Here is a 13,506-nt window from a genome sequence, read left to right as displayed (position 1 = left end):
TTGCTTTTGTTTTTAGTTTGATTTTTGATGCGGCTTTGAAAAGTTCTATTGATTCCCGCGGTTGGGCAAATAGGTAAGGTAAGTACCCGGAAGATTGGTCGCTCTTGGAAACGTCGCCGTTTGACAATTGGTATTGTGTTTTGCATTTGTTGTTATCCCATGGAGAAAAAGACCCTCTTAATAAAGTATAGGGGATAAAGACACTTTGCTATTATCATTGAATTTACCAATACTATACGTACCAATTATGCTGCTGGCTATATAGAACTACGAATAAAACAAGGGTGGCCTTGTTTGACTTTGATAATGTCCATTTCTTTCTTTCTTTTTTTTTTTGCTCACAAACTTCACAAGACCCAAAAGGGACGACAATAGTATTATAGATGCTTCTATTGATTTACTTTTTTTTTTTCTTGTATGTCACTTCTATTTGGATAGAAAAATAAAAGTGGATTACAATGGCACCGATATAAATAACAAAAGAAGAAAATGTTTCAAATTAAAAATATATAAAATAATATACATGGTGATTTTTTTAGTTGAATATATAAATATTAATTGATTTTTCGTGCATATATAATTTTTTTGTATATATATCTTAATTTTTTAAAGTTATACCTTGAGTTATTTTTCAATAAATATAGTTTTTAAGTCTGATTTAGTAAAATGTTTGGAGAAATGTTTCCACTTTTGAAAAACATAGTCTTACTGTATATTTTGCAAATAAAAAAAATTTATATACTTCTACTTTTTGTTTAAAAAAACTGTGTTTTTTAAAGTTCATAATCTAACATAACTTTATATATATATATATATATATATATATATATATATATATATATATATATTCATATTATTTATTATATTTATGTATATTAAAATCATTTTAAACGTTAAAAGTAATTTCACCAAACAATTTTTATAGCATATTTATTAAAGGTTGTTTTTATTTTAATTTATCAAATAACTGCTACCATTTTTAAAAAATATCTTTTAAATAAACTATTGAAAAAACAAAAGTTTACGTAACTCATAAATAATATAAATTATAAACAGCCAATCAGTGAATGATGAGAAGAAGGGGAAGGAGGACTGCGAAAGTCCGAAAGCTACGGGGGTTGTTAATGGTTACGTGGCCCTCGTTGACCGAAATTAAGCTAAGCCTATCGATCAGTTTATCAACGTATATAAAATATGTCCATCAACTCGTAATTTCAAATTTTGAGTACCCGTCAATTCAAGTTATGAACTTAAGGTAAAGAAGAGACATCATGACATCGTGAACTAACGCAGCTTCTATTTCACCTATCAAGTTTGAATTCTATCTCGATATTTTTCTGGTCATATATATCCTTTTTATGTACGTACGATTTATGTACTTACATTTTGATTTTTTTTTTTCTTGTTCCTATTTACATATTTGGTGACTTATATAAATGACCATTGTCTCTGTCATGCATTGTTAAGCGTTGGTTTGTTACAAGTAAATATTAGCTAGAATTTTGAACTAAGAATTCGTATAATGGTGGAACGGAATCATAATCATATGTCATCAATGGAAGCCTGCTCTCTACCGTATGTATAACGTAAGTGTCCAATATTTTCAACGTTGTTGTCCTCACGGTTTTGGCTACATGCATATGCATCATGCCTTACGTGCGGGTTATTAGGTTCCGAAAGTTTCGTAGCAATACATTTTTCGTACTGCAATAAAATATGGTCAAACTAGCGTTAGCGCAATTTGAAGTTTTCCTTCTTATGAAGCAGAACTATTTCTTTTTGTTGAACAATATTATACCAAAACATTATTACAGTTGCTACCATTACCATAAACACACTTACACCCCGACTCCCCGAGCATGCAGCAAGCGTTGGATTCATTGCTCTAAAATCTAAAGTCTGCTCTAGAGGGGTCTCAAAACAAAACCAAAGTAAATACCCCTTAGAGAGAGAGAGAGAGAGAGAGAGAGAGAGAGAGAGAGAGAGAGAGAGAGAGAGAGAGAGAGAGAGAGAGAGAGAGAGAGAGAGAGAGAGAGAGAGAGAGAGAGTATATGATAAAAAAATAGTGTGCACATCAAGTACAGGTCATAGAAAGGTTTTTGATAAGGATTGTGTGCATAGTTAAAATTCCTTTTCAAGTAATTTAGATAACTATCTTGGAGGAATTGAAGTTGAAAAAATAAATTCACTTTGGTTTTAAACATAGTTATCAAACTCGGTTCGATTCGGCTAGTTCGACTGAAAATTCGGTTATCCGGTCACTTGGCCGAACTCAGCCACTCATTGAACTAGTCATACAATGAACTCGGTGGAATCTGGTTCGACCCGATGGGTTTTGATGAAAATTAGTGACCCGGCCGGGTGATTTGACCCGGTCCGGGTGGTGAAATTTTATTTTGTTTTTAAAAAAATCGTTAAACGGCGTCCTTCCAATTCAATCCCTCCCCCCCTTTGTTGAAATTGTGATGAAACCCTAGGCTAATCCCCCTTCCCCCCATTGCCTCTAAATCCTTAATGGCTAAGACTCTGAGTGTCTGAGTTCATCAATTGGCAATCCCTTACCGCCGAATCCTCACCAGTCACCGCCGATACCCCCAGCCAACCTCGTCTCTCCGTCGGCAGTCCATCACGGCCTCACCCTCACTGTCACGGCCTCACCCTCGTCACTCTGTCGTCACCCAGTCTCGACCTCACCTCGTTAGTGGCATAAAGTGTTCATCAAATAGCTCAAAAAGCTCAGAAAGCATTCATCTTCTGCGGCCTCACCTCTCCGTCACTCTCAGTCTTTGCTCACTCGGGTCATTTGGGTGGAAGTGGTAGTCGTCAGAAAACATTCATCTTCTGCCTCAATGCCTCTGCTCCCTCAGGTCAGTTGCTGTTGTATTTGATTTTTAGAGTTGTTGAACCTGAACATATATTAGTTACTATTGACCTATTGTTATGGAATCTGGTGGATAAATTTGATATTTTAGAGTAGTTGTTGAAGCAGGACGAATTTTAGTTAAAATTGTTCTTGAATTTGGTAGCTGCTGTTGTTGTATTTAGTTTTTTAGGAATGTTTGTTGCTGGTTACTGTGTTGGTATTTGGTAATCGGTATAGAGCTGTTGTACTTTTCCTATTGTATTGTTGCTGATTGCTGTCTTTTTCCTGTTTGTTGCTGGTTGCTGCATTGGTATTTAGTTTTTTAGTTGCTGGTTGCTGCTATTGTATTTACTGTGGGTCTTTATAGCTGTTGTTATTTATTGCTGGTTTGTTTAGAGTTGCTGTTAGTTGAATAAGTGAACTTTAGTGAAATGGTAGTGATTGCTGTGTTGCTTAAAAACTGATTTAAGCAAATCTTTTGTTGCTGAAAATATTTTTGCTTTTTCATGCTAGAATTTTAAAAATGTCTTCATCTCAAACACCATCAGAAACGCCACCATCTCAAGAACAAGCATCATCAGCAACTCCTACCCCTAATCTTACCACTAAAAGAGTTTATAATATTAGAGGAAAGACTGATCCAGCTTGGAAACATTGTAAACAAATTGTGGAAAAAGCAGAAAAAGTTACTATGATGTGCATATATTGTGACAAACCTATTAAGGGAGGTGGGATTAATCGATTTAAGTATCACTTGGCTGGAAAAAGAGGAGATGTTGAGAAGTGCAAAAAGGTTCTACCTGCTGTTGCTTATCAATTTGGGCAAAATATTGAAGAATTTATAAATAAAAAAAGAAAAACTCAAGAAAATTATGCAGAAAGTTATGGAGCATGTGATGAGGTTGAAAGAGAATTTGATAGAATGAAAGAGCTTGAAGCACGACAGCAACAACAACATTCAAGGACAAGGTTGCCACCACCTGTAGCTAGGAAAGGGGAAAAACACATTGGAATAGAGACTTTTTTTTCCATCTTCAACAACACCTGGAGCCCAACCAACGATAAAAAGTGTATTGCAAAGTAAAGAAATTGTGGAAAAATGTGACATTGCCGTTACAAAGTGGATGGTTGATGTTTCTGTGCCATTTAATGCAGTTAATTAAGCATATTACCAACCAATGATTGATGCTATTACAAACATGGGTGCAGGATATAAAGGTCCAAACTTTGGTAGAGTTCGTGGGTATTTGTTGAGTAAGTTGATGGAAGATGTGAAAAAGATGATTGAACGGTATCGTGAAATTTGGAAGCAAACTGGATGTACTATCATGACTGATGGATGGACTAATCGTTGTAGGCGCACTTTAATTAACTTCTTGTTTTATTGTCCTAAAGGAATTATCTTCCTAAAGTCTGTTGATGCTTCTCATGCCTCCAAGACTGCTGAATTATTGTTTAAGCTTTTTAAAGATGTTGTCAACTTTGTCGATCCTGAAAATGTTGTTCATATAGTGACAGACAATGCTGCAAATTATGTTGCTGTTGGAAGATTGTTGGAAGCTGAATTCCCTAAGTTGTATTGGTCTCCTTGTGCTGCACATTGTATTAATTTGATGTTGCAAGATATTGGAAAGTTGAATGAAGTCAGTGAGACAGTTTCACATGCTTCAAAGATTACTAAATACATATATAATTATTGTCATCCACTGTATCTGATGAGGAAGTTTACCGGTGGACGAGAAATACTTCGTCCAGCTCCAACTTGCTTTGCTATCAATTTCATAGCTTTGCAGAGTATTCTAGCTCAAAAAGATGCATTAAGAGCTATGGTAACTTCTAGAGAATGGACAATCTCAGCCTACTCCAAAGAAGCTAAAGTTAAAACATTTATCGATCAAATTTTAGACTCTAAGTTTTGGAATATGTGCAGATATTGTCAAACTTACTGAGCCACTTGTTCGTGTGCTTCGTATTGTGGATAATGAAGATAAAGCTGTAATGGGTTTTCTTTATCAAGCTTTTAATAAGGATAGAGAAGAGATGGTAAAGAGGTTTCAACAAAAAAAGGAGATTGTGGAGCCTTACTTAAAAATTTTGGATACTCGTTGGGATTCACAACTTAAAAAAAAACTTCATGCTGCTGGCTATGGGTTAAACCCTGCTTTTCGATTCAATGCTGCTGAATTTGAAAAACATAAGCAAACCACTTTTGGCCTACTAGATGTAATTGAGAAATATTCATATGATGATTCAGAATTGAATACTAAATTGACAAGTGAGACGAGAATTTATTCTAATGCTGAAGATGATTTTGGAAGACAATCTGCGTGAACTAAGCACAGTGATGCCAGGTAAATATTTTATTTAGTTTTATCTTTCTTTATTCGTTTATTTATTTTAAAAAGCTAATTGTAATGCATTGCCTCTTTTGATTTTAAGACCAATGGTGAAAATCTTATGGAACTAGAGTACCAAATTTACAAAAGTTAGCCATTCGTGTTTTAAGTCAAACTTATAGTTCTTCTGGTTGTGAATGAAATTGGAGTATTTTTTAACACATCCACACAAAGAAGAGAAATCGGTTAGAACATCAAAAGCTTAATGATCTTGTTTTTGTTCATTATAACTTGAGGCTACAACAAAAGCATCTTCTATAATTATTTATCTAATTTTAAAAAGTATTGTTCATTAAAATTTAATCTTTAGTTTAGTAATTACATAACTTGATAACATAGGAATCTAATGAGAAAACAAATTTATGATCCAATTTGTCTTGATACATTTGATGATCATTCGAATTGGATATTGGAAGATTCACCGCCGTTTTAACTCCTGAAGAGGTTGATGCTCTACAAAATGATTTGGCAAATATGTCCATTCAACCAACTTTGGATGATTTTGGTAAATTCATCAATTGCTTGAATATTTTAATTGTCAGTTGCTATTACAAATTATTCTTGATATTGATTTGTCAAAATACACAAATGTAGATCAATTAAATTTGAAAGATGACCAAATAACAATGCTATGGAAGATAGATGCAAATCAAAATGAGGAAAATGTTGATCAAACTCTTAATTTATCCAATGAAGATGTTGATGCCAACTTTGAGCTCACCCCTTGGACTTAATTTAATGATTGTGTTATCTTTAACTTGTTCTTGTTGATTTAAATTGAGAACATATTTTATACTAAAGACTAATTTATTAACTCTCCTTTTAGATTATTAGTTATGTTTAAAACTTGATATTTGATTATTAATATTAGTAAGAATCGCATTTTAAGTTTTAAGACATTATTTTAATTTTATTAATATAATTTTATATTTTTTTAGTTATGACCGAGTTAACTGAGTAAATTAGTGAACTACCGATTGAACCAACAACCCGGTGATCCGATCATATGACTAGATTGATTATCGGTTCGGTTCTAATAACTATGGTTTTACTTGAGAAGTAAATTTAGAAGTTTTTTTTTTTTTTTGGGATAGTACCAAGATACGGTATATAATACTACCAAAAATATATAAAAGTAAAGAGTTAAAAATAACAAGCATAATTTTCAGTTGATGCTTGATACAGTTAAGTTGAATAGTCATAAACATTTTACTCTCACCAAACTTTATAACCTCTTAAAATAGTTTTGAACCACCTTAAATGATACGATTAACTGAATGTTTCATCCTCTAAATTTCCACTTTTGGTAAAGTAAATTACTTTTGAAATACCCAAATTAATATAGTAAAATATATCAGGATTTTCAGGAAACACAATTATCGTCCTAGTATTTGCTTGAAGATTACAGGTGTGTTTGTTAAACACGTTGAAGAGGATAAAAGTGCATTTGAGTGCTTTGAACGTTGTTCTTTGATGTTTGACAACTTTTTTTCTTTGAACACCAATGTGATTCTGCATCCCAAAAGCTCGTTTACTAGAAGCAAAAAATTATAGCTTCTATGTTTACTGCACGTTTAGGTTGCTAGTTATTATTGGTTTTTCCATAATTTTTTCTAAATAAATACTGTGAATATTAAAATAATTATTCTAATTTTTGACAACTGTTTACTATTTTAATTTTTTATAATATGTATTATTGTTCTTATTAGAAATGATAAATTAAATAAAAAATTAATTATAAATAATAATAAAAATATAACTTATAAAAAATTAGAACCTAAAATAATAATAAAAATAAAATTATTAAGAATACTAAAATATGATATTTTATATATTATTTTTAATTTAATAAATAAATATTAATTTTAATTATAAAAAAATACTTAAAAAGTTATCCATTTTTATGTTATTTTTAATTTCATAAATAAATATTAATTTTTATTATAATAATAAAAAATTATAATATACTAAAATAGAATATTATAAAAAAATATTATATAAAAAATACTAAAAATATAAAAAAAAGATTAAATATACTTAAAAAATAATATTATAATTTAATATTATATTTTTTAATAATTAATTAATTATTTATCTAGAAGTGATTTTAACTAATATTATCCAAACAATATTTATATTATCAAAATCAATTTTAGTAAAAATTGCCAAACATAAACTATGTTGGCACAAACTCACTTCTATCCAAAATCAATTCTACAAAATCACTTCCATTCAAACTCCAATTTGCCCAACGTGAATCCAAACGCACACTACATCACACCACACGGCACACCCACCAAAATAAAGTCGTATATACAATGCTACAGTTTAAAAAAAAAGGGGTAAGATACACACAATCCTTTTTTTCAAAGTTTATAAACAATTCGATAATAGCAACTACCAATAGTCTTAAATTGCGGATAACAAGAAAATCTAAGTAATAGAAATGACATGGAGAAGAGATGTACCTAACATTGTGAGGGTCTATCATAAATTGGAGGAAGTGAAGGACAATTCTCATTCATATTGGAATACGGTTCCAATGTGTTATAGCCAGGTAATTCCATCCTATATTCACCCAGAATCTGGCAGAATGGGAGCTTGTCATTCTCATTGTTGCACCATCTTGGAAGGCGTGTTTGGTTATCCTCGAAAATCTTAAGCATGTATGCATCCCGAATCTAAAGAAAAAACAATATGAAACTAATAAGCCAGCAAGCAATTATGATGACCAGGATTCCTCTAATCACTAAGGTGGTATGACTTACAGTGAATTCAGTTACTTGAATGGAGCTAGAAAAGGGGCTGAAAATCCCAGCCTCTTTATACATCGAAAGAATAAAGGCAACACATGTTGTTGACTTGCCATCGCTGTACACCCATTCATCTTGTTCTGGAATGGTAAGTAATTGATCAAATGCTATCCCACGCTTCTCAGTCTCGAGTAGAATGTCATGCAAATCCAAGCCCTGAAAGCAAATACAATAAGATTGCGTTAACAATAAATAAAAGGATTTTGTCATGAGGAACTATTCAAAGATTTTATTCTCAGTGCAATACAGTATCATTCAAGAAATGAAATTATGCCAGCATATTGTACACATCACTAAACTATATCACAAAATTCCTAAACTGACAAATTCCACTTCAATAATGAAACAGAGTGAAGCATTTCAAGCAGGATAGTCCTTATAGATCAAATTTGCATGCAATGAGAAAGGAAGGGCATGTATGAAGAGTTCTTATTAATATATTGTAACCCTTCTTTTCACCATGATCATCAAATTATAGAACAGCATCAGTTATACTTTGATGTCATCGGCAAACTAAGGGCCTGTTTGCATTTTGTTTTCATTTTCTGTTTCAAAACTTTCAGTGTTTTTCTATTTTCAGGCTGTTTTTAGTTTTCTTCCTAAAAAAAGGAAATACTGAAAATTACGATAGGAAATTAAAACAGAAACCAACCAGAACCTTATCCCAAGTGATGTCAACTTGTTTTGCCCGTGACTTATTAGCTGTAAAAGTGAAAGAAACATGCGATTGCAGACACACACACATACAACTTACATCCACATATTCATGTATGAAAATCATGAGTCCAATTTGACTCCCAAAATACATTCAAAGCAAATGGATACTCTTTATCACACCAATGGTTCAAACTTCAAACAGCATCAAGATATACCTCAGTCCCTAGCCGCTTATTCAGTGCTTCATTCCACATATTTGCAGCATAAGCTGGCTGCATTCTAGTCCACATAGACATGACAGAAATTACCTGCACAGAACAAGTCATCAGAAACAAGCTTCCACTGCTTTTACATTATATAATACAGTCACCTCTAGGTAAATCAGCATGCACTTCACATAATTGCTGGTTCAATTTCATTACGATAATTCTTAAGACTGAAAAATGCAATGAAAAGATTAATACCAAGTGAGCATCAAGAGGTGGCGGATAGTTGTCAGCTACTGTGTCAATCCAACTAAATATCATATTATGATAACCATATGGCTTGCCAGACATGCTTCGAGCATACTCCCATGCTGCAGTGGTGTTGAATTTGGCACGCAGCTCTGGATGAAGTGGAAGCAATGCTATCTGTGGGTTAGAATCATCTTTGAGAGCTGATTCCCACCATTCAAGCCATGGAATAACCACTATAATTTCTTCACCCTGTAGCCAGAGACAGACATCCAGATAAGATAATCAGCAATCGTGTTAACATAATCAATGGTAAAAAGTTGGCGGTCAGACACTAGTGATGATATGAACATATTTAGGAAAACAAATAAGATCAGAATACTATCAAGTATAAATATAATTGTGTGAGTGCATTCAGTTGAACAGATCTAAAGTCCTCCACATTCTATACCTTTTCATTCTCATGCCCTGATTCACCAACCCATAAATTGCCCATTTCATCCTTCAAGCAAACTGCAGTATGACCGGCAAAAGCACCAGTTACCCACTTTTCTAAGGTCTCAAAACCTCCCCACCTACCACGGATCTTTGATACAGCTAAAAAGTCTCCAGAATGAACATCTGCAGGATCAATTGTTGCACGCCAAGGCTGATCGCGTTTCTCGAATGTAGCTCCCATGTGTTTCCTTAGGAACTCTAAGTTGGCATTTTGACCCCATGCAGTGTTAGAGAATAGAGGCAAAACATCAATTAAAGAAAGCAGTGTCCCCAGCATCCCCGATGGCATGAGAAACACAGAAACCCCATGCTGCTTTACCTGATCAATTCAGTGAAAATGTTAACTTCCTATAGTTTGGGATTAAAAAGTATAAGAAATTTCAAACATAGTAGGGAACCAGGAAAATACATATTCCAACTCTGCAGGCTCTTCCCATGAATCAAACTTCAAGGTATGTTCTCGAGCAGAGAAGTAGTAGTCCCATGTTATCCTGTATGGTGTCGCGAAAACATAGAGGTCCATACAGGTCCAGCTGTGTGCAGCTGCTGTCTGCGAAAGGCAAAAAATCTTTTCAATATACGAACAAAACAATCCCATAATATAAAGTGGGAAGAAGAGGGGAAAACAGTAGATAGATAGATGCTTATATTGCAAATTAATCTATCAATCCGTAGCTTCCCAGCTTCCAATACCAGAACCATCCTATCAACTATCCCGTAAACCAAAAGTGAGAAAGAGAGAGGAAAAACTGGGTGTATACACTGAATTTATGCAAAAGGTATCTAGGTTATAGCGGTTAAATAACACAAACAATTTCATGGGGAAAAGAATCAGTTGAAAAAGAAAAAGTTCAGTGGTTCACTACTCAACCAGTCAACAACTATTGAAATGGATCACACTGTGAGTAAATTAGGACAGAAATATGAAGTATGAACAAAAAAGACCTAGTTTTTGCTTTAACAGAATGATTATGATTATGATTATATACTGATTGAAAAAGGTTATACTTTTCTACTTATAGTTGGGAACCACAAAAACGACCAATATTCTCAATTGAATTACGTCAATGAATTCATCATCAAACACAGTTCAACCTAACTAACACAAACTCCACTTCACAGGTTCAGTAATCACTACCAATTATGATTAATAATGATCAAAGCAAGTTAAAAATAGTAATAAAAATCGAGAGAGAGAAAGTCAAACCTTGAGATAGAGAACGCCACCCCCCAAATCAGAATCATCCCTGTCACCTGTGGTGAACTCCAGTTTCGCTTCATTATCAAAAAAGCAAGCACCTTTCCACTGAATAGAACCGTTGGTGGGACTCACCGATCCAACGAAAGAAGGGAGCAAATCGACGGCACTGTGGAAATTGTTAAGAACAGGCCACGATATCCCGTGAGGGAGAACTGGGAGCACATCTTTGACTCTGAAGGGAACCTTGAGAGCGCTGCCGAAGTTCGAAAACCCTAGAATCCACAAAAGAAGAAAGAAGAAACGGAGTGGAGAAGAAGAAGTACGGGGAGACATGAATTTGGATGGGGATATTTTGGGAATTTCGCAAGAAACTGGGTTTTGATGGATTTTAGGGGTTTTGATCCATTCCAGGGGTTGGGGATTTGGGAAGTTGGGTCGTTACGCCGTGAAGGATGGAGACGACGACGTGGGAGAGTGGTGGTGTGAGGCGGAAGTGGTTGGAACTTGGAAGTGTGGAAGTTTTGGTGAATTATTGTGATAGCATGCGGTGTTAGTGGGACTCATCTGGACACGTGGCATGAAAAGGATGATGATGTTGCCAGTTCGTTAAGTACAAAACTGGTTTCTAAATTCTAATAAAATCCACAAGTAAAAGACAACGTGATTCAAGTGTTTAAAGAGAAGTTGAAGCCTTTGTCTTCAATGAACCAACTAGAATATTGGATCTTAATGGTCCTTCGTCGTAAACAATTTTAAATTATGTCAAATTACTCTTTTGTTATTTCTTTTCTCTTTTAAAAAGAATTTCTAAATTACCCTTTTTCTTTTTTCTCATGAGAGAAAAAAAGTGATGTCATATCAAACTAATGGCACTAGACCCCAAAAAAACTAATGACATTTTTTTTAGCGAGGTCACCCCTCACCACAATATCTTCTTTGAACTATGACCATACACACTTGATCATCATCTATCCATATTGATGAATCCTGGTAAAAAGACCAATGTATTCACTGTTTACCAAACATAAAGATCCACTTTCTTATTAGGAGAATTTTTGGAAGAAAAAAATATCTTTGGAATTTTAATGGTCTAAATAGAATCTTTCATTCAAACTATCAAAAATAGAGAAGAACGGTTTAGATTAAGGGATTTTTTATTTTTATAAATTAAATAAATGTAATAATTATCAAAATAAATAATTTTAAAAATATTTATTGAAATAAATATTTCTCTCTTATCTTAAAATAATTTTATATGTATCTCGTTTATAATGTAAACGAGATAAGACTGTAAACGAGATAATACAGATGTATGTGACACGTGTTTGATTCGTTTACCGTGTAAACGATATATATATTTCCAATACACTATTAATAATAGACAGTTATAAATATATTTTTAACTATACATTATTAATATATTTATTTCTTCCATATTGTTACGGATCCGGGCCACGGATCCCGAACCCGGGACTGCACCTTACCCGGCTTCCCGGGTCCAACTCCGAGAGGCCCAAAAACCGGCCCTAACCAACTTTTGAATTCACACGTTCATCTTATCTTGATCAGATAAGATAAGATAAGAACACCCATCATCTATAAATAAGAGGACCTAAGTCCCTCCAGGTATTCATTCATTCCTCACACTTTCTATCTCTTAGATCCGTTCTGACTTAAGCGTCGGAGTGTCTTTGCAGGTACCACCCCCCACCGCTCCAATCAGGAAATCCGGCTCCAGCCTTGCCCGCGGGTTCCCGATCCACCCATCAACCCGTATCAGAGACATCTTGTACATTGGCGCCGTCTGTGGGAACCCTGCGCCAGGCAAAGCCGAATGGGGGACATCCTAGAAGGAACCCCCTCAAGCCAGGATGACTCTCAACCGCTTAACCCAACCCCTGAGCACCAGGAGGTCACAAACCAAGCGAGAATAGCAAGTACTGTCCAACACACGAACGACCACGACGTCACGGACCGACGACATCCTGAGAAAGCTAGGGACAAAGCGGCGCAGATCATCCAGGACCTCTGCCTCCGGGTCCAGGAACTCGAAGGCAAGATAACCAATAAAGAAAAACACAACAACGGAACATACAAAAAGGCCCGGACGGCCAATAAACACTATTAAAACGAAAGTAAAGTGTTCCGAAATCTCAAAATACACGGCCCTTGGCCATCCGAAAATATCCAAAACACAGTTTAAAGAAAAAATCCAAAGAGATAAAGATAAAAGCTACTCAAGGTCAACGATCTGGCCATCACGAACAGTCTTGAAGGCCCCCATCACGGACACATCCGCACCAGGAGCTAGCACTGAAGCTTGAGCCCTCATCGTTTCCTCGGCAGCCGCAATTGCATCCTTTGCATCAGCCAGCAACTCCGTCTTCTCCCTCTTCAAGGCAGCGACCTCGGCCTTCAGAGCCTCCGACTCGGCGAGAAGCACGGCAGCCTGAGAACCCACATCCGAAGCCCGCTGCCGCTCCTCTGCCAATTGGGAAAGAAGCGAAGTCTCAACCTCAGAAAGTCGGAGAATCTCCGCCCCAGCCTCCTCTGAAGACTTCAAAGCCTTCTCCTTCGCAGCCTCGGCAGCCTCAAGCTCCTCCTTCAACTTAGCCACCTCGGC

The 13,506-nt window shown here is 35.1% G+C and overlaps 2 protein-coding genes across 5 annotated transcripts; one reads left to right on the top strand and one right to left on the bottom strand.

The window, feature by feature from the left end:
• Positions 1–4,062: 4,062 nt before the first annotated feature.
• On the top strand, positions 4,063–5,993 carry LOC112801026 (uncharacterized). The gene is made up of 4 exons (XM_029298693.1): positions 4,063–4,692; positions 4,769–5,190; positions 5,676–5,764; positions 5,854–5,993. The coding sequence occupies exons 1-4, from the start codon at positions 4,063–4,065 to the stop codon at positions 5,991–5,993; spliced, it is 1,281 nt and encodes a 426-aa protein (XP_029154526.1).
• On the bottom strand, positions 5,498–11,779 carry LOC112801025 (uncharacterized). Of its 4 annotated transcripts, none has more exons than XM_072236934.1 (8): positions 10,890–11,779; positions 10,092–10,232; positions 9,636–10,001; positions 9,194–9,436; positions 8,945–9,037; positions 8,028–8,228; positions 7,728–7,940; positions 5,498–5,712 (listed from the first exon to the last, which is right to left on the bottom strand). In XM_072236934.1, the coding sequence occupies exons 1-7, from the start codon at positions 11,214–11,216 to the stop codon at positions 7,728–7,730; spliced, it is 1,584 nt and encodes a 527-aa protein (XP_072093035.1). In that variant the 5' UTR covers positions 11,217–11,779; the 3' UTR covers positions 5,498–5,712. The 4 variants fall into 4 exon arrangements, with proteins under 4 accessions (XP_072093035.1, XP_072093036.1, XP_072093037.1 ...); XM_072236935.1 differs by lacking the exon at positions 5,498–5,712 and adding an exon at positions 6,362–6,825; XM_072236936.1 differs by lacking the exon at positions 5,498–5,712 and adding an exon at positions 6,362–6,771.
• Between the last annotated feature and the right edge of the window lie 1,727 nt (positions 11,780–13,506).

Source organism: Arachis hypogaea, chromosome 5 (genome assembly GCF_003086295.3).
Source record: "Arachis hypogaea cultivar Tifrunner chromosome 5, arahy.Tifrunner.gnm2.J5K5, whole genome shotgun sequence".
NCBI lineage: Eukaryota > Viridiplantae > Streptophyta > Magnoliopsida > Fabales > Fabaceae > Arachis > Arachis hypogaea.
The sequence above is the reverse complement of the archived record's forward strand: the minus strand, read 5'-3'. Positions and strand labels throughout refer to the sequence as shown.